Source organism: Macrotis lagotis, chromosome 3 (genome assembly GCF_037893015.1).
Source record: "Macrotis lagotis isolate mMagLag1 chromosome 3, bilby.v1.9.chrom.fasta, whole genome shotgun sequence".
In the NCBI taxonomy this organism is placed as follows: domain Eukaryota; kingdom Metazoa; phylum Chordata; class Mammalia; order Peramelemorphia; family Peramelidae; genus Macrotis; species Macrotis lagotis.
Window position 1 is genome coordinate 276411595 of NC_133660.1, and position 18376 is coordinate 276429970.

At 51.3% G+C, this 18376-nt stretch overlaps 1 protein-coding gene across 4 annotated transcripts in view; it reads right to left on the minus strand.

Moving 5' to 3' along the window:
- Positions 1–18376, minus strand: part of CARS1 (cysteinyl-tRNA synthetase 1) — a 45744-nt gene that overhangs the window by 12016 nt on the left and 15352 nt on the right. For all 4 annotated transcript variants that reach the window (XM_074230820.1, XM_074230822.1, XM_074230821.1 and 1 more), the window contains 13 exons: positions 16573–16664; positions 15923–16011; positions 15574–15670; positions 14938–15036; positions 14194–14343; positions 12059–12199; positions 11065–11153; positions 4415–4536; positions 2988–3100; positions 2610–2738; positions 2007–2136; positions 971–1074; positions 238–335 (listed from right to left, as the gene is read on the minus strand). In XM_074230820.1, coding sequence (XP_074086921.1) covers positions 238–335; positions 971–1074; positions 2007–2136; positions 2610–2738; positions 2988–3100; positions 4415–4536; positions 11065–11153; positions 12059–12199; positions 14194–14343; positions 14938–15036; positions 15574–15670; positions 15923–16011; positions 16573–16664 — 1453 coding nt within the window. The remainder of the gene's footprint in view (positions 1–237; positions 336–970; positions 1075–2006; positions 2137–2609; positions 2739–2987; positions 3101–4414; positions 4537–11064; positions 11154–12058; positions 12200–14193; positions 14344–14937; positions 15037–15573; positions 15671–15922; positions 16012–16572; positions 16665–18376) is intronic.

Genomic DNA, 18376 nt, shown 5'->3' on the forward strand with positions numbered 1-18376 from the left:
AGGACCAAGAGGCAACAGTTCATCATCCTTTGGGGACAAACAGGCAAATGGAGGGAGCCTTTCTGAAAGAAAAGCTTGAATCCTCAACACCTGCCCCAGGGGCCGGACTGCCCCCAGGGACTTGACCTCTCACTGCTACCTGGTGGTCAGGGGCCAGGCCGATAAGGAGCCCCCCTCTCTCTTACCTCCACCTGCCCCCGGGACCTCAACACTAACAATGGGCAGAAGGCTTCTCACATTTTATTCAGCTCGAGCTCCTGGTCTTCCCATTTCTCAAACTGACCCGTCACATCTGCAGGCACCCGAAGAATGTCTTTCACATTTAGGAAAAACTCCTGGGGAAAACAGAGAAAACACGTGAGAGATGGCTCTTCTGGAGGCTCCCATCCTCTCCAGACATTTTCCATGAGGAAAGGTCAAGAACCAGGACAAAGGTCTTGGAGAATGGAGATGCCTTGAAGCAAGGCACCCTGGGCCTAGCCAAGGGCCATGCTGGAAGGGAAGGGCCTTCAAGGCCAGCCAGAAGGGAAGAGGAAGGGGGCCCCTGGCTTATGCCAGAGGACTTCTGGAGGGGGACAGACAGTCTGGGAGATTGAAGGCTTGACAAGCAAAACTGTCTTTGAACATGTTTGACCTCTCCCTTGTTTCCAAGTGAAATGACTTCAAATGACTCCTCTAGGGGCAGGAGGTTCACTGCCCATGAGGACCCTTCTCTCCCAGCAGGGCAACCTTTGAATTTACATAATGCCAAATGGATCTGGTCCTAAACCCTGGAGGGTAGTCTTGTCTTGTCTTACTTTATTCTCTGACACCCCCCCTAAAGCTAGAAAATAAGATACTGTATATTGGAACAAATACCCCTCAGCAGCTTCCTCCTGAGGAAGCCCCAAGAAGAAGCTGCCCCAAGAGAGTCGTCTCCCCACAGCCCAAGGAAACAGGGTGGCCCCCAGCGGCTGTGACTCTCACTCACATTCATAAATCTCTCGTACTGAATGGCAGACTCCATGGTGTTGCTTGAGTAATCGAGGGTATCCTTCCAAGAGTGCATTAGAAACGCCAATCGCAGTTGGCGCGCTGTAATGAGACACAGGGGAACATGAGCTTTGATTTCTGTACAGGCCATTTAAAATACTAAAAAAATCTGTGTCATAAATGTCAATGGATATGTAGCAACTGAGTGCCAGTCGAGTGTGGGGACAAGAGGGGCTTATGATCTGCAAGGGGGCCAACACCCACAGACCAATGGACAAACCAATGGACACAAGGCCATTTGTGGGTGGGGATGGGGTGTCAAGAAAAGCCTCAAGGAGATGGTGGTGCTTGATCCAGGTTCTGAAACAGGGGGATCTAAAATGCAGGTGAGAGCAAGGGCAACCCAGGTCTTGGGATGGCCTTAGCCAGGAGTGGGGAACATCCAGCCCATGACTATGTACAGCCCCCCAAATCATTTGGTGTGGTGATGCCGAGGCAACCACAGGTATGATGGAGGGTGATGAGGGAGAACGGGGGAGAGAATGGTATTAGGACCACTGGGGAGGGGGAGGTTTTAGAGGAAAGATAGGAATTTGGTTGTGGCTGCCTGCAGGCTGGGCAGTCCAAGCTGGTCAACAGTGGCTGCTGATGTGGGAATGAAGCCAGGGCAGAAAGGGGAGCGTTTCTCACGAGAAAATGGGCAAGGGGTAGCTAGGTGGTGCAGTGGTTAGAGCACCGGCCCTGGAGTCAGGACGACCCGAGTTCAAATCTGGCCTCAGACACTTAATTTCCTAGCTGTGTGGCCTTGGGCAAGCCACTTAACTCCATTTCCTTAAATAAATAAATTAAAAAAAAAAAAAGAAAATGGGTGAGCTCATGGAAGCTCCCCAACAGGAGTGCAGGGAAAAATGGGAGGGGGCAAGGACAAAACACTTGCGAAATTCCCTCAGGGAGGGATGCTCCGTGGCCAGCCGAGGAGACAGAAGGGGTGGCCAGGCAAGTCCATCAAAATGGAGGAGAAGGTCAGGCCTTACCTGAATGCTTCTCCAAGGCATCCTTGATGGTGATGAAGTTTTTTAAAGATTTTGACATTTTACAGCCTGCGATGGTTAAGTGACCCGTGTGAAGGAAGTATCGAACCCAACAGTCATTTTCAAAGTATGCCTGCAACCAAAAGTCCAAGGCTTAGAAAGACTTTGGGGAAAAGTGGATGCTTCTATCTCTTATGCTTTATTTTTCTTCCTTAAGGACATGATTTCTCTCTCATCACATTCAATTAGATCAATATATAGTATGAAAACAATGGAAAGACTAACAGACTGCCTCCTGGGGGGTGGGAAGCAAGATTAGGGGGAAAATTGCAAAATTCATAATAAATAAAATCTTTCTTTAAAAAAGAAAACCAAGAAAAAAAAAGAAAAGTGGATGCTTCTGAACCTCCTCCCCAGAAACCTGGTTAAGAAAGAAATGTGCCAGCCACGCCTGCCCAAGGTTGTGTAGCTGACCAAAGATGGAGCCAAGAGCTGCGCCAGGCTCTTCTTTCCCAATGCTCACTGCCCATGCTTCCAGTGTTTTCTAAAATATGATGTTTGAAAATCGTCTCATGGCATTAATGATGGCCCTCACTGGGTACCCACCTCTGACTGAGCCAATTCATTGTCATGATGCGGGAATCGAAGGTCGAATCCTCCACCATGGATATCCATCGAAGGTCCCAGAATGGTCCCGGCCATGGCAGAACACTCGATATGCCAGCCTGGGCGGCCCTGCAGAGAGACAAGCAATAGTTTCTAGGGAGAAGACCACAATCCTTGGCCTTGCTCTCTCAATCACAGCCCCTCGCTGACAGAACCAAGCTCAGTGGGACCCCATCGGAGACCAGTTGGGGAGTACACATAGCATGCCACTATCTGTGTGCATGTGTATGCGTGCGTGCGTGTGTGTGTGTAGATACACAAACAATAATGGCCTCCAGCCCTCCTGCCTCAGGCAGGGCACCAGAGGAGGCAGCTTACCTTTCCCCAAGGACATTCCCAGGACGGCTCTCCAGGCTTGGAAGCTTTCCAGAGGGCAAAATCGTTGGGAGAGCGCTTCTCACTTAATCGATCAGCTGAAATGCTCAGGTCTCCTGAGAATGCACAAAGGCCATTGTTGCTTAAATGGAATCTAACAGAAAACATAACTCTGAGGAGGGCTGGGCCCAAGTCCACGAACCAGACAAGACCCCATCTGGAAGGAGGTGAGCGCCTCTTGAATCACCTCAAGCCAAGCCCAGGTGACGGACTCTCACCTCACGGTTCCTGTTCATGATGTGGTCATGACTTTGGGGAAGTGTCAAGGGGACACGGTGACCCCTTTGCAGTTGGGGCAGAGGGGGGCGATGAGATCTCCATCTCCAAGTTCAAAGTGCTTAGGTCACCCACTCAGGTTCTTGTTGAATGTGGGTTGGAAGAGGCCAGGAAGGTGATAAATGGAGCAGGGAAGGGAATGGAGAGGAGGCTGCAGTCTCAGTAAGGAGGGTGGGGAGGCCCAAGGGACATGCTCAGAGGTTCAGGGGGTCACAAAGACCCAACAGGTCAACTTGACCTAGTAGCAACTGAACTGAGAGTTCTGACCAGAAACTGGACCCAGCCTATGCTCTCACCAAGGGGCCATGGTGCAGACGGGCCAGTGAGGCCACAAGGGCCACGCTCTATCAGCGTCACTGAGAACACGCCTAGCTGCACTGTTTGACAGTAAATGATCCTCCATCAAATTCATCTCTCCCCAAAGTGACTGAAAAGGACGATCTCCCCCAACTGTGAGGAGAGACTTTCCAAAGGGTTGGCCGAGGACTCCCACAGACATCTGCTAGGAGCCTCCTGTGGCTAGGACCCCCAGAGATGACGCCAAGCAGCCCCCACCCTCAACCAAAGTGGCTCGGCCATTGAGCCGCCAGGCACCACCGACACAGTGGCCAAGGGCGGCCTCGTGTGGCGCTGCGCAGGAACTGCAGGCCTGGCCTAGCCAGGCCGGCCCATTCAGCCCCGACTTCATCTCTAGCCCTCTCTGGAGAATGGACTGCAAAGCTTGGGAGTCATTCCCCAGCCAGTCCGTGATGCCCCCAAAGGCTGATGCTGAAACCCAATGAAGGTGTGTGTACAAACCCACCCGGGTCAGGCTGTGGAGAAGCCAGAGAGACCCTGGCCTTTAGCAACATGTGCCAGACACACAGAACCCACGGGCCACCAACTCTCGCCTCGGTCACCCTTGAGGACACCCCTCCTGTTTGTTCAGGTGCTTTGTCTTGGCCAAGGTAGGCCCAAGACACTGAGTCAGAATTGAAAGGGGTCTCTCTACTCCTCTAGTTCAGCCCTTTGATTTGGTGGGTTAAGGGAAGGGACAGCCCCAAAGGCCACTCCACAGGCTCCCCTCCTGCCCCCTGGCAGGATGCTTTTCTTACCTTCTCCCTCCTGGAGGGCTTTCTGATCCCCAACAGCTTCTGGCACCAACTTGGCATAGGAATGTCTCTCGCTAGAATCAAACTTCAACGTATCAAAATAGACAGAACCATTGGACACATAACTGGGAAGTAAAAGATAAGCAAAAATGCATTAGGCGATCCACAAAATTAAAACACAGAACAGCAACAATGACTCTGGAGTCAGGTCCTGGGTTCATCCTGTCTCCAATGACCTTGGACAAGTCACTCCTCCAGCCTCAGCTTCCTCCTCTGTTGTATGAGGTGGTTGGTCCTATGTCTATGGACATCAGCATGTAGCTGTGCCTGCTGGGGCCACATCCCAGGGCCCCGCACCAGAGCAGAGGGTCAGGGGACCTGCAGGGAGGGGAGTTAGGCCTGAGTCTTCAGCTACTCCTCACTCTCAGCTCTACCTGGCTCCCTAGGCCCAAACTAAGTCCTAAAGTTAGGGGGTCTCAAGAGGCAGCCAACGGGGCAAGGTTGTCCCAAAGCCTCTCAAGGCTGGCTGTCAACACAGCCTGGGACCCAGCCCAGCTGACTGGCACACCTGACAGAGGAGTTCCCTTCTCTCCCCTCCTGGGGTCTCTTCCTCTGAGTGGATGGTTGCTACCAGAGCCCCCATTGAAGGAAAGGCGCCCCATCATGCCCTCATTCTTCTCCAGTTATCTTCCTGCCCTTTTAGAAGACCTTTCCCCCGCACCCCACCCACCCATCAGCTCACTTCAGCAAACTCTCTTCCACTGTAGAGGGTAAGCTCCTAGAGGGTAGGGACCATCTTTCTGCTTGTATTTGTACACCTAAGACTGAGCTGTGTCCGGCACACATGCAGTAAACACTTAATGCTTGTCACCTGGGGAGAGGCTGTTCCCCCAGGGCTGGCACCTGCTTTGCCTTGGCTTCAGCCTCCTGGACTCTTCCTTTCTTCTGACTGTGCCACAGGGCTGCCCTTCCTGACCCTCGCCCTGCTGTTCAGGCCTTGCCCTGCCCAGTCCTCCTAGAAGCCAGGCCCAGGCTGGCCCCTCAGGGGAAAGGAAGAGGCTCAAGGCTGCAACTCTGGGCTGGCTGAATTAAGTGGGATTCCCACTTCTTTTTTTTTTCTAATTTAAATATTTTGTTCCAGAAACAGAGACAAAGCTTGGTTTTAAGGTTCCTTCATTTAAAGCTCAGTTCCTACAAGACACAGAACTCTAAGAGCTTAGCTTCTCTGGGTGCTAATGTTCCAAACCAAAGTTTCTGAAATTATTTGGAAACCCAGGAAGCCACATAGAGAGCACTCTATAGCACTGGTTCAGAAAGCCATATTCTTGGCTAGAGAAAATGGGAATCCGTGGCATAATTTGCAAAAAAAGGAAAACTCAATGAAACAAGATTCCTCTTCCATCCCTATGAGGTACTTATCCAGCTCATTCATTGTCCCATTCGGTGCTCTCAACTCTTGCAAGGTTCTCTACACTTACACTGGAAGCGTTCCAAACCCAGAGTTGTGAAAGAATCAAGTCCTCCCACCAAATGCAAAGGAAAACCCAGAAACCTGAGGTGTCGCTGCAACTGCCACCTTGAAATCGGATCAGAATCACGAAGATCTCGACAGGTGGCCAGTTTGAATGGTTTTTACTGACATAGTCGATGAGATTTTGCATAACCCAAGTATCAATTTTTGTTGAAACCTTTATAGAAAGCAGCTCTTTGCAGTGGGGAGGGATTAGAAATTGGGGAAGATGTTGTTCGGTTGGGGAATGGCTGATCAAGTTGTGATGGGTCAGTATTCTGTAAGAAAGCAGGAGTGGCGTCTGGGACTTTAGAAAAGTCTGGAAAGACCTGCAAGGGCGGAGACCGAGTGAGGTGATGGGAACCAGCAGTACCTCGTCCATGGCGACAGCCACACTGGGAGATGGGCAAGTCTGGAGGACTCAGGGATCTAAAACCACTCTAAAAGCCTTGTGACCGGGAACACCATCCACATAAAAATTCTAGGTTATGCTTTATGTGTTTGTTTTTTTACCCTCTAATGATTTTTCCCCTTTTATCTGATTTGTCTTTCACAACATGACTGATAATAGAAATGTTTACCATCATCATGCATGTATAAATCTGTATCAGAGGGCAGCTAGGTGGCATAGTGGATAGAGCACCAGCCCTGGAGTCAGGAGTACCTGAGTTCAAATCCGGCCCCAGACACTAAATAATAACCTAGCTGTGTGGGGCTTTGGGCAAGCCCCTAATCACATTGCCTTGCAACAACAAAATAAAATGAAGACAAAGACTTAAAAAAACCTTTATCAGATTACTGACTATGGTGGGGAGGAGGGAGAAAAAATGAGGAACTCACAATCTTACCAAAAAATGAATGTTGGACATTAAAAAGAAACCCTCATGAAAGTGAGTGAGTGAAAGAGAGAGAGAGAGAGAGAGAGAGAGAGAGAGAGAGAGAGAGAGAGAGTGTGTGTGTCTGTGTGTGTGTGTGGCAATGGGGCTAAGTGCCTGTGGTCATACAGCTATTAAGTATCAAGTGTCTGAGGGCACATTTGAATTTGATTCTCCTGACTCCAGGGCTGGTGGTCTCTCCACTGGCACCACCTTGCTGCCCCTAGAAGTGAAATTTTAAAAGAAGTCTTTGCCAGAGCTGCCTTCAATCCCACGCCTCCTCTCCTTGGAGAGACCACTGCAAACATCACCCAGAAGCCTCTCCTCAGGGTGGCATCCCCATGCCCAAGGAGGGCAAAGTGTCCTTGGAGTCCAGGTTGGCTCTGGGCCAGCTTGCTCTCTCTTCTCCCTCCCTGAACTCTCCCAGGCCTCCTCCAGGGCTGACTCAGTCTCCTTATATTTCTCTGGGAGCCCATTTGTGGCTTCTTTATTTAGGGGAGTTCGAATCTAACCTCATACTAGCTGTGTGACCCGGGGCAGCTCACTTCACCCTGACGGCCTCACATCCAGGGCTATCTCCAGTCGTCCTGATCCATATCTGGCCCCTGGACCCTGATGGCTCTGGAGGAGAAAATGAGGCCCCCCCCCACCACTCCAATTCAGTTCCTGTCTTCTCATGGCCTCATCTCCCTGATGTCTTCAACGAAGAAGGATCAACATTATTTAGGGCTACTTAAGTCCTCTATGTCTTGTTCTGTGAATGGGGGAGTTCTATATTGTTTGTATATATTTATCCATTTCATTTAGATCACCAGTTTTAGTGGTATATAGTTGGGTGAAATGGTTTCTAATAACTTCCCTTATTTCTTCCCCCCCAGTCATAAATGCATCTATTTAATATTTGATGCTGATAATTTTACATTTTTTTTAAAAAAAAATTAAGGTGGGGCGGCTAGGTGGCACAGTGAATAGAGCACTGGCCTTGGAGTCAGGAGGACCTGGGTTCAAATCCGGTCTCAGACACTTAATAATTACCTAGCCGTGTGGCCTTGGGCAAGCCACTTAACCCCATTGCCTTGAAAAATCTAAAAATAAACAAATAAATAAACAGACAAACAAACAAACAAATAAATAAATAAAATGGTTTAAAAAGGGGGGGGGGCAGCTAGGTGGTGCAGTGGATAAAGCACCGGCCCTGTGGTCAGGAGGACCTGGGTTCAAATCCGGTCTCAGACACTTAATAATTACCTAGCCGTGTGGCCTTGGGCAGGCCACTTAACCTCATTTGCCTTGCAAAAACCTAATAAAAAAAATTAAGGTAACTCATGGTTTATCTAGTTTTATATATAGTTTAACTAGTTATATAGCTTGTTGATTTTTTAAAATACAGCTTAATTTGTGAATTTGAAAATTTTTTTTTTCCTTTCCATTTTGTTAATCTTTCCTTTGATTTTTTTTTTTTTGCAAGGCAATGGGGTTAAGTGGCCTGCCCAAGGCCACACGGCTAGGTAATTATTAAGTGTCTGAGACCGGATTTGAACCCAGGTCCTCCTGACTCCAGGGCTGGTGCTTTATCCACTATGCCACCTTTGATTTTCAAGACTCCTACTTTTATTGTTTCATTAGGGCCTTCAATTTGGTTTCTGGTTTCTTTCCTTGCATGTCCAATTTATCATCTGATTTTGTCTTTTAATTTTTGGGGTTTGTGTTTTTTATTTGCAAGGCCATGGGGTTAAGTGACTTGGCCAAGGTCACACAGCTAGGTAATTATCAAGTGTCTGATGCTGGGATTTTGTCTTTTAATTGACAAGGATCCCGGCCTCAGTCTTCATGGGATCTGTGAGGGAGTGACTGCTATTCCCACCCCCTGCTCAGGAGAATTGGGTCCCTAGCTTCCTCCCCTCCTCCCCCTTCCCCCAGTGCAGCCTCAGTTCTTTTTCAGGCCCACAGACCCCTGCCCCATCCTCATCTCTAGGATCTACAGACCTCTGCCTCCCTATGCTGACCTAAACTGAAAACAGAGCTCCCTGGAGCTTTTCCTTGAAGATCCGGTTCTGGGGGAGTGGTGCACCAGGCTGCCCTTCTTCCCACTGATCCATCATCTTGGACCCGCTTCCTCCTCTCACTGCCGAGAAACTGCCAGCCTGCCAGTGCCCGCAGAGACCACTCTATCACCAAATCTTGTCCATTCTATCTTCATGACGTCCCTCAGACACAGCCCCTTCTCTTTACTCATCCAGCCACAGTCTTGGTTCTGGCCTCATCAGCCCTTACCCCGACTGCTGTTAAAAGCCAAGTCTCTTCCTGTGCTGGACCACTGAGTGCAAAGCCACCAATGGGCGGCTCAGACCATGGCACTCCTCTGCACATGCCCTGCGAGGATGAACTCAGGATCCCTGTCCAGCCTTTCAGCCTCTTCGGGCCTCTCCATCCAGAAGCTACAGATGCCCCATCTTCACCATCCTCCCTGCCAGTGGTGTTCTTCCCAAGCCGTCTGGGCTCAGCTCCCAATCCTACCCTCCTACCCTGGGGCTTCTTTGGATGGACCCTGGACATGCTGACGCTCCCTAGTAGAGGATGTGGATTTGGGCCCTTGGGGCCCTTCACCCAGGACTTGGCCCAGAGTTGGATACAGCAAGAGCTTAATAAACGTTGAAGGGATGGACTGGTCAAGGTGCAGGAGGGGGAAGGCAGGCGGGCTCAGCCTCCTGCTCCTGAGCCGGGAGCTGCATCTGCCTGGGCCTTTTTCAGAGAAAGCCCCTGAGCCCTGAACCCAGAGTGTCCACACTGGACACAGGGAAACAGGGCAAGGGGCAGCTCAGGAGTGCAGCGCCACCAGTAGGGGACGCACTGACATGCCCTTCCATATGCTGGGGGAGATTCCGGCTAAGTCCTAGAAGGTCTGGAGGGCAGAGGGCTGGGCCCCAGCACCCCCTTTGCTTAAGACACAGCCTCCTCTGGGGGACTCCTCTGAGGTCATCTGATATACATACACAGGCTGCCCTCCCAAGGGGAGGCTAAGGCTCTAAGACCTTTGAGCCTAGGGGGCTCACCCCTCCCCTCCCAGCCTCCACCCCAGCTCTTGTGCCTCACTCTCCATCTCCTCTCCTGGAATATTCTCCTCCATGGTCAAAGTCTCCACTCTTGACTTTCTCTTATCTTTGGCCCGATTAGTGGGGAGGGGCTGGATTTGAATCCAGGTCTCCTAACTACAAGTCCAGGGGTCTTTCCCAGAATGCCCTGTGGCCTTGCCTCTGAGAAGGGGTGGGGGGAGGGAAGGGGCTCAATCTGTGCAGTGACAGACCCTCTTCAGAGCCCAGCTCTGGGTGCTGGGTCATCATGGGAAGGAACAAGCAATGACGGTACCCACTGCCCTGGCAGAGTGGGGAGGCCCCGGAGCCTGAAGGAGGCTGGCCTGGCCATGAGGCCTGAGCCACCAGGTAGCCTGGTGGAAACAAAGGCGTCCAAGCAATTCCCCACAGGGAATGAATCTCCCCTGGCCTCTGCCAGGGAGCCCATTGGACCAATGGAGCCCACAGACCAACGGAGCCCACGGGCTAGTGGAGCACAGGCCAGTTCCGGGAGCCAGTGACCACAGAATGAGGCCTCCCCACCTGCCCCCAAGCTATCAGTCCAATGTTCCAGAAATCGACAATCTGGTTCATAGCTTGCCCCAGCACTTCTGCTTTAGGGGGTGCTCTTTGTAGTGAGACCCCCACAGAGCTGGGAATTCTGCCTGAGGAATCTAGCTGCCTTAGCCACTGGCCTCCTGAGCATGCAATGACATCCAAGCCCCCCATGCCAAGAGCCCCAGGCAGGGATGTTCACAAAGGACCCTCAACGGGCCACCAACGCTATGCCCCAACAGCTGCTCTTGAAAGTGAATGCTCCCTTAGGAGCTGCCCAGGCTGACCATGTCACTACTTCTGGGCCTTCTGGGGCTCCCTGCCCACTCTGCACAGCCTCCTGCTCCTCCCCAAGGCCCCCTCTTCTATTCCAACCTCAGTAACTCCCACCAGCAACAAAAGAAGAGCCTACCCCAATCTGGGTCATTCCAAACTTGGCCAAGTCGACTGTCATCCCAGTCGTGACCTCCGGACACATCTGTCCACCTGCTGGACACCCCCATGAGGATGCCCTCTCATCACGGCATCCATCCTCCAGGCCTCTAAGCTTCCATGGACAATTCCCTGCTTCATTGGCTGGCTCCCTTTTCACTCTGAGTGCTTTGCCCTGGTCTCCCCTTTCCAAGCTGGCTCCCTGCTTACCCATAGCCATTGTCCACGATCTTCTGAACAAAGCGAATTATCTCAGGTACATATTCGCTGACCCGAGTTAAGACGTCTGGAGGAAGCACCTGCAGGAGATGAGAAACAAGATGGAGAGGTGTGGACCCGTGGGTCACTGTGATGCGTGGGGGCTGCCGTCCCCACAGTGGAAGGGTCCCCAGGATGGACTCGGGCTCATCTGTCAGTAGTATCAAAGCCCTCATGAAGCCCTGAGCATTTAACTTGACCTTCATCTGTTTCAGTCACAGTCCGCTCCTCATGACCCGTGGCCATTTCCTTCTCTAGACTGTTTTACAAAGGTGGAAACCAAGGCAAGTGTGGTGCAATTCCTTACCCAGGATGTCTGGGACTGGATTTTACTGTCCACTGCCCCCACTAGTATCCCTGCAGCCCAGGTCAAGGACAGCCGGATAAAAGAAAAAAGTGAAAAATGGGTGGAGCCAGGTGATCATGGTCCCCTCCTGGAGGAGAGAGTGAGCCTGAGTCCCAGAGAAGGGAACACCATGCCCCTGGCTTCTAAGATACTCCTCGCACATAGATGCAGCCCCAGGGGCCAAAGGGTCTGAAGCACGGGACCTGAGTTCAAATCCAGACTAAGACACTTCTTCACTGTGTGACCCCAGGCAAGTCATTGCACAGTCACCTCCCCTCCTCTCAGGACTGTTGGGGGTCATATTGTAAAAGTGGGAGCTTAATAACACTTCTTGAAAAGCCCAATAATCTATTCCTCATTTCCTTCATCAGCTTGGTTACTATAAAGAAGTTTATCAACCATGCCTTCTTCTCCTCAAGGCTCTCCCAACTCCACCCACTACCCTCCACCCCATATCATCCCCAGAAATCATGCCCACTCTGCACCAGACTGTCTTTCCCTGAGCCTCAACTGTAATGCCTCCCTCATATCAGCCTCCTAGATGCCCTGGCTGCGGAATGTGGGATCCCCCCCCCATCCTAGATCACCCATGGGACTCACGTTCAGGGCTGCCATGTCCTTGTGGAATTCCGCCTCCCAGAACTGGGGGAGCTCAGAGAAGATGGAGTTGTCTGTCACCTGGGAGCCCAGGAGGGAATCAAGCCAGTCCGAGAGCAGGTCCTTGGCCTTTTCCACCAAGACCTATGGGGAGCAAAGGTGCCAGCGACCTCATTCCCTGTCCACTGTGCTGCTGACCCTCATGAGCCTTCCCATCTTGTCCCCAATCAGAGTCAATTAGATAATTCTAGAAATAGTAATTGTGCTGAGTGTGTGAGCTACTAAAAGGAGGGGTGGGAGTCTCCTGATCAAGACCCCAGACCCCAGGGCCAAGCAAGACCCCAGGGATGGGGAGGGGGGAGGGAGAAGAAAGAATCTGAGAAGTGGAGAGGCCTCCAGCAGGACACAGTTCTGGAGCCAAAGGCATGACTCCCCTGGCTGGCTATAGCCTGGGTAAAAGTGTGCAGATGGGCACCCCATACCAAAATAAGGTCGAAAGGGATAAAGGGAGTTAGAAGTAAAAGACAGTATTATAGGTCAATTAGGGGAACTATGAACAGTTTACGTGTCAGATCTATTGAAAGGGGAGCAGTTTATGACCAAAGGAGAGACAGAGAACTTTATAAAAGACAAAATGGATCATTTTGTTTACATTAACTTGAAATGTTTTTGCACAAACAAAACTAATGCAACAAAGATGAAAAGGAATGTGATAAATTGGGAAACAATTTTTACAACTAGTGTTTCTGACAAAGGCTTCATCTCTAAAAGATAAAGAGAACAGAGTCAAATATATTAGAAAACTAGTCATTCTCCAATTGCTAAATGTTTAAAGGATATGAACAATCACTTCTCAGATCAATAAATTAAAGTTATCTATAGTCACATGAAAAATTATTCTAAATCACTACTGATTAGAGAAATGCAAATTAAAAAATCTGAGGTAGCGCCTCACACCTCTCAGATTGGCCAATAAGACTAAAAAGGACAATGGTCAAAGTTGGAGGGAATGTGGGAAATCTGTGAGACTGATGCATTGTTGGTAGAGCCATGAACGGATCCAACCCTTATGGAGAGCAATCTGAACCTAAGCCTAAAAGGTCACAAACTGCGCATCCCCTTTGACCCAGCCACATTTCTACTGGACAGTATCCTAAAGAGATCACAAAAAGGGGTAAAAACCCACATGAACAAAAAGGTTCATAGCAGCTCTTTCCAAGATGGCAAAGAGTTGGAAATCAAGGGGAAGCCATCCATTGGGGAACAGTTGAATAAGTTGGGGTCTGTGTGTGTGATGGAGCATGGGTGTTCTGTAAGAACTCGTGACGGACAGGACTTAAGAGAAGCCTGGTGAACTTGCAATGATGCTGAGAGAAGGAAGAAGAACCAGAACCACTGGTGGATGGACATGTGCCCTTCAGCAGTGGAGAACCAAAGGCAATTCTAAAAGACTCGTGATAGAGAATACGTTGGTATCCAGAGAGGGAGCTGGAGTTTAAATGCAGACCAAAGCTCAGGAGCTTCAATTTTTAAAGGTTGTCTTATGTATTATGTCATTTTTTTCTTCTGTTTGGATTTGATTCTTCTTTCACATGATTGATATGAATCTCTTTAGCCTAATTACACATGTAGAGCCTATAGTGGATTGCTTTCTGTTAAGGAAGGGGGAGGGAGGGAGAAAAATATAAAACTCAAACCATTCCAAAAAAAAAAATTGGTGAAAATGATTGTTGCATGTAGTTGGAAAAATACATAAATAACGATTTAATTAAAATTTGGGCTTATTAACTGCCCCATTGATCTGCTATGTAAGGTAGTCACTATTTTCTTGTTGTACTGAACAGAAGAGCACTGCATTGGGTCAGGGTAAATATTGCCAAGGAGTACAGAGAGTAGGAGGGAAAATAAAGGTGATTTTTTTCCACACACACCCAAGAAGAAATGGAGATAGGAGATGGGGTGTGGGGGCCAGGGAGCAGCAAGGCTGATTACTGACTATGGTGAGTGATGGGGCCAAGACCAATTACAGGGGGCTCAAGGAGCAGATGAGGCCCCAGAGGTGAGCGAGGGCTGGGAAGCAGAAGGGTCTGCACCTTCAGGTTGAGGGTAGGAGATAGGGGCAGGCACCCTAGGCCTACCTCAGCGCAGGCATCAATCTCGTCTCCTGGGGCATTTTTCTGTACAGCCTCTGCTAGAGGCTCTACCGCCAGCTGCACAGCATCACGGATTCGCTCCAGCATCTGCTTTTTATCAGGGTCTGCAGTGGCCTCTAATTTGAGAGAAAAGGGCTGCGACAAGAAAGGGAGACTTTCAGAAAAGATCAGAAGCACTTGGGGCCCCTTGAGGCAGGGGGCTCCCCCCAAAGTTCCCTGTCAGTTCAGCATGTAGACCGTTTCTTTCCTTTTTCCTTTCACCAGAAATATGGGGAGAGTCTTATGGCGAGGGGCAGTCTTTTGTAAAGGATAGCCCCCTCCCGCAGTTCTGAATTCCTGCACTTATGAGGGGTCAAGTCCTTACCTTGCTCACCTATCCTTAGTGTATTTAAGATTGACTTAATGCTCCTAGGAAAGGGAGGGGGCCTGCCAGGCAATGGGGTCCAGGCTCCCCGGCAGCACTAAGAAGCCAAAGTAGAGGAAGCCAGCAGCACCCAAATGAAAGGATTTACTACAATCCACACTGGTGGAGGAAGAAAACTCAGCAGCAGGTAGTGACCCTGGAGGTCTCCAAGGGGACCCCAGGGGATGGAGCCATCAGGAGATCCTCAGGGTGACGCAAGGTTTCCTCAGGTCCACTGTCGGCTTTTTTCTGAGGGCTCCCCACACTTCCTTGGCTCCGGAGGAAGCCTCCCCCCCATATGTTCAGGGAGAAGTCAGGGCACGAACCTTCAAGGCGGTTGCCACATCTTGGAGGAGCTGGGTGGCTCGTGGCTTCTTTTCCCGGTACTGCTCGAAGAGATGGTTCTGCCGCGCTCTCTTGATGATCTGTGAGCAGGGAAGGAGCCGCAGTGACTCACGAAGCCACTCTGGGCAGTCCTGCTGCCTGGATCCTCCCCACCAAAGTCTCCAGGTCTATTCTCCCCAGACATGTTGTCACCCCAGAGCAGAGCCCGGCATGGGTTTCTCCCTTGGTCCCTCCTCACTGCCTCTTGAGTTCCCCCACTCCTGCATTCGATCACCCACACAAAGGAGAAGTGGGTTAGGATCTCCCCCCCCCCAGGGCAGTGGTGGCCCCCCACCCATGACTCCCTTCTGCATGACCTTGGACGCCTCCCTCCCTCCCCTGGCCTCTATGAGGAAGGGAAGGCCTCTGCCTGGGGATCCTGCTCTGTTCAGGGCTTCATCTCTCAGAATCTGTACCCGGCTCTGCCCATCTTTGCTGAGCGGCAGGGGGAGATGCCCTCGATGGCTGCCCACATGGGGCTCCCACAGGGGGCAACTGCCAGGCTAAGCCCTCCCCTGCCCTGGGGTGCTCTGTCCATTGGTCCAGGACCCCCTTTGCTTCTCCTCATCCTGCCTTACCTTATCGTCGATGTCCGTGATGTTCATGCAGTAGAAGACGTCATATTTAAAATAATCGCGCAACACTCGCCTCAGGATGTCAAATGAGATGTAGGACCTAGAACAGCCAACAGACACAGGCCTTCCTGAGGATGGACCCCCAGCACACTCCAGGGGAAGGCAGACTTAGCTGCCGACCAGGCTACACCTGCTGTGCCATCACGACCATCGCCTTTTACTAAGGTTTGGGGCTGGCAGGACCCTCAGGGTCAAAACCCCAGCCTCTAGCTCCTCTTCCCAGCTCCCTCCACGCTCCTGTGCTGGGTCACTTTTAATTCTCATCCACCATAAGCCCATCACGCAGACCCACCTGGCATGGCCCATGTGGGAGGCGTCATAGACAGTCGGGCCACAGCAGTACCAGCTCACTTTCCTTCCTTGCTGGGGCACAAACTCATCCTTTATTAGAAAGGAATGGAGAGAGGGGGGTCAGAGGCAGCAGGACTAGTGCCCAGGGCCGGGCAGGTGACTGGGCAAAGTCATCAGCAAGCTCCCCTGGAACAGCCCCTGCCCAAGAGAAAGCACCATCCAAAGAAGTGGAAAATGAAGGTTGGCCCAGGCATTGGGGGATGGCTGAACAACATAGGGTAATGGAGTGTTCTGGAAGAATTCATGGCAGCCTGGAAGGATCGGCAGGAGCTGGGGCTGGGGAAGGATTAGAGCCAGGGGAACACACCAGGCAGTTCTGGTATGCTCCTCAGTCTTTCATGCTTGGCCTCTTTCCATCCCTCCCAGGGTCCCTCCTTCTGTTCCAGCCACTCTGTCCCTTCTCCTTGGCCTGGGGGCAGAGTCTGTCTGAGGCCAGGCCCCCCCCATGGGTGCTGAGTGAGCCTTGGGTCCTGAGACTGTCTCACTGGACTCTAGCTACCAGGCAGATTTCAGAATTTCTCTGTCCCCCCGGAGTGGGGAAGCCCATGGGGTGGGGTCCTGGTGGGGCTTGGTCCCCAGTGTCCCACTGACCTTGTTGCGAGTGAGGCTGTTGTACAGGCGGAGTCTGCAGGGCTCTGTTCCCTCTGGAGGAGACCACTGTGGCTGGGCACGCCGGCCCTTACCTAGGAAGGAAGCACAAACAGCGTCAGTCCAATATTCAAGGTTCCTGGATGCTGTCAAGGTTCGAGGGCTTCAGGAAGGGAATTGAACTCTTGACACACAGCCTGTCTCTGGCAGGCCTGGGGACCACCCCCATGCCTGCCCCCATGAGTCCCCTGGGTGAGGATACCCATGGAGGAGCTGGGCCCCAGCCTCGGTCCTGCCTGCCACGCTTCCCAGGAATCAGACACCGCCCTGCCTCTGAGGTCTGTGGTCATCGGTCATCAGAGAAGATGCCAGAAGGGACCTTGGGGCCGCTCCCACTGAGAAGGCAAAGCAGGAAGTAGCCTTAGCCCCCAACTTCAGCCCTTTGGGGATGGAAGTCAAGGCCCAAGAGGCCAGCCCAGGCGGCTCAGCCAGATCCACACTTCCATCCATTCTCACATGAGGCAGCAGCTGGGAGCTTGACCGGAGGCGAGGCCTCTGCCTTGATCTAACTTCATGGGGGTCCGGTAGAAAAAGAAGTGGTTTTGAAAACAACTGTAAGACTGAGCAGAGCCTGGGAAAGCGGAGGGGTCTCTCCCATGAAGTGTTCTTTATCCCATTCGAATCCTCCTCAGTTGCAAAATGCAATCTCCCAAAGCCTGTTGCCCTTTTGACAGCACTGAGTGAGGGGGAGTGGGCCAGCTCCCACATCTGCATGATAGCCACTCCTCCTTCCCACTCAAACCAGGCCAAGAACCCCTCAGCTAAGGCGGGCGGGATAGGACCCCAGTCCTCCCCCAGGAAAAAAAGAACCACAACCATTAAACCCTGCCCCCAAGGGTCACTGTCCCTACCCCACCTCTTCTGTAAGGTGAGAGGACCAAGGACTGGAGGATGCCGTAGCTACAAATATGCTTTCCCTCCTTGAATCCTCCTAGCACCTTGCCTCATTTCCAAGGTTTTGGAGGCTTCCATGGCCAGGGTGGCCCCAATCTGACTTGCAGGGCAGCCCAAACTCTCATCACTACGTGTGGTCAGTCATCAGTGCCTCCGGACTCTCTCCAGACCCTTACAGAATCCACTGCCCCCCATCTGGTACCTTCCTACTTTCTGTGTCTGATATTTTCCTTTGGTTTCCTTCCTTCTGCTCCAGATTTTCAGTTCTACTGCCCCACAAGCAGCCCTGGTATGATGCAAGCTACCAGAAGCTCGACAGCCAGACTGGGCTTCCAAGATGCCCAGGACCCAGCCTTGACCCTGTGGGGCCAGTGGCTGGAAACGATGTGCACAAACAGAAGTGGGGATGTGAAGAATTTAGGGTGTTGTTAATCTCCACAGGGTGGAGGCTCCCTATGAAATCTATTTCAAAGGGGGAATGGTCCCAGCCAATCACAAAACAGGGAGAGTTCTAATCCCATTCCAAAAATGACAAACCCAAGATTAGAAGAAACTAGACACTAATGGGTCAAAGTTGTCCCAGAGATCTTGACCTAATTGCAACTGAGTTTGCACTATTAGGTACTTGAATATTATCCCCCACACCCCCTGCAACAATTGGGGTTCATCAACATAACATGCGTCGTATCATGTCAGGGACATGTCATGGAGGTGGACCTCTTAGACTGTAACTCAAATTCTGAGAGGCTATGAAAATCCAGGTGGCAGGGGAAATGGATTCTAAAACCTATATATACTTGATGTAATAACCCCATTGCCTGTCTCACGCTAGGTAAGGCGCCTGTATCCTGCA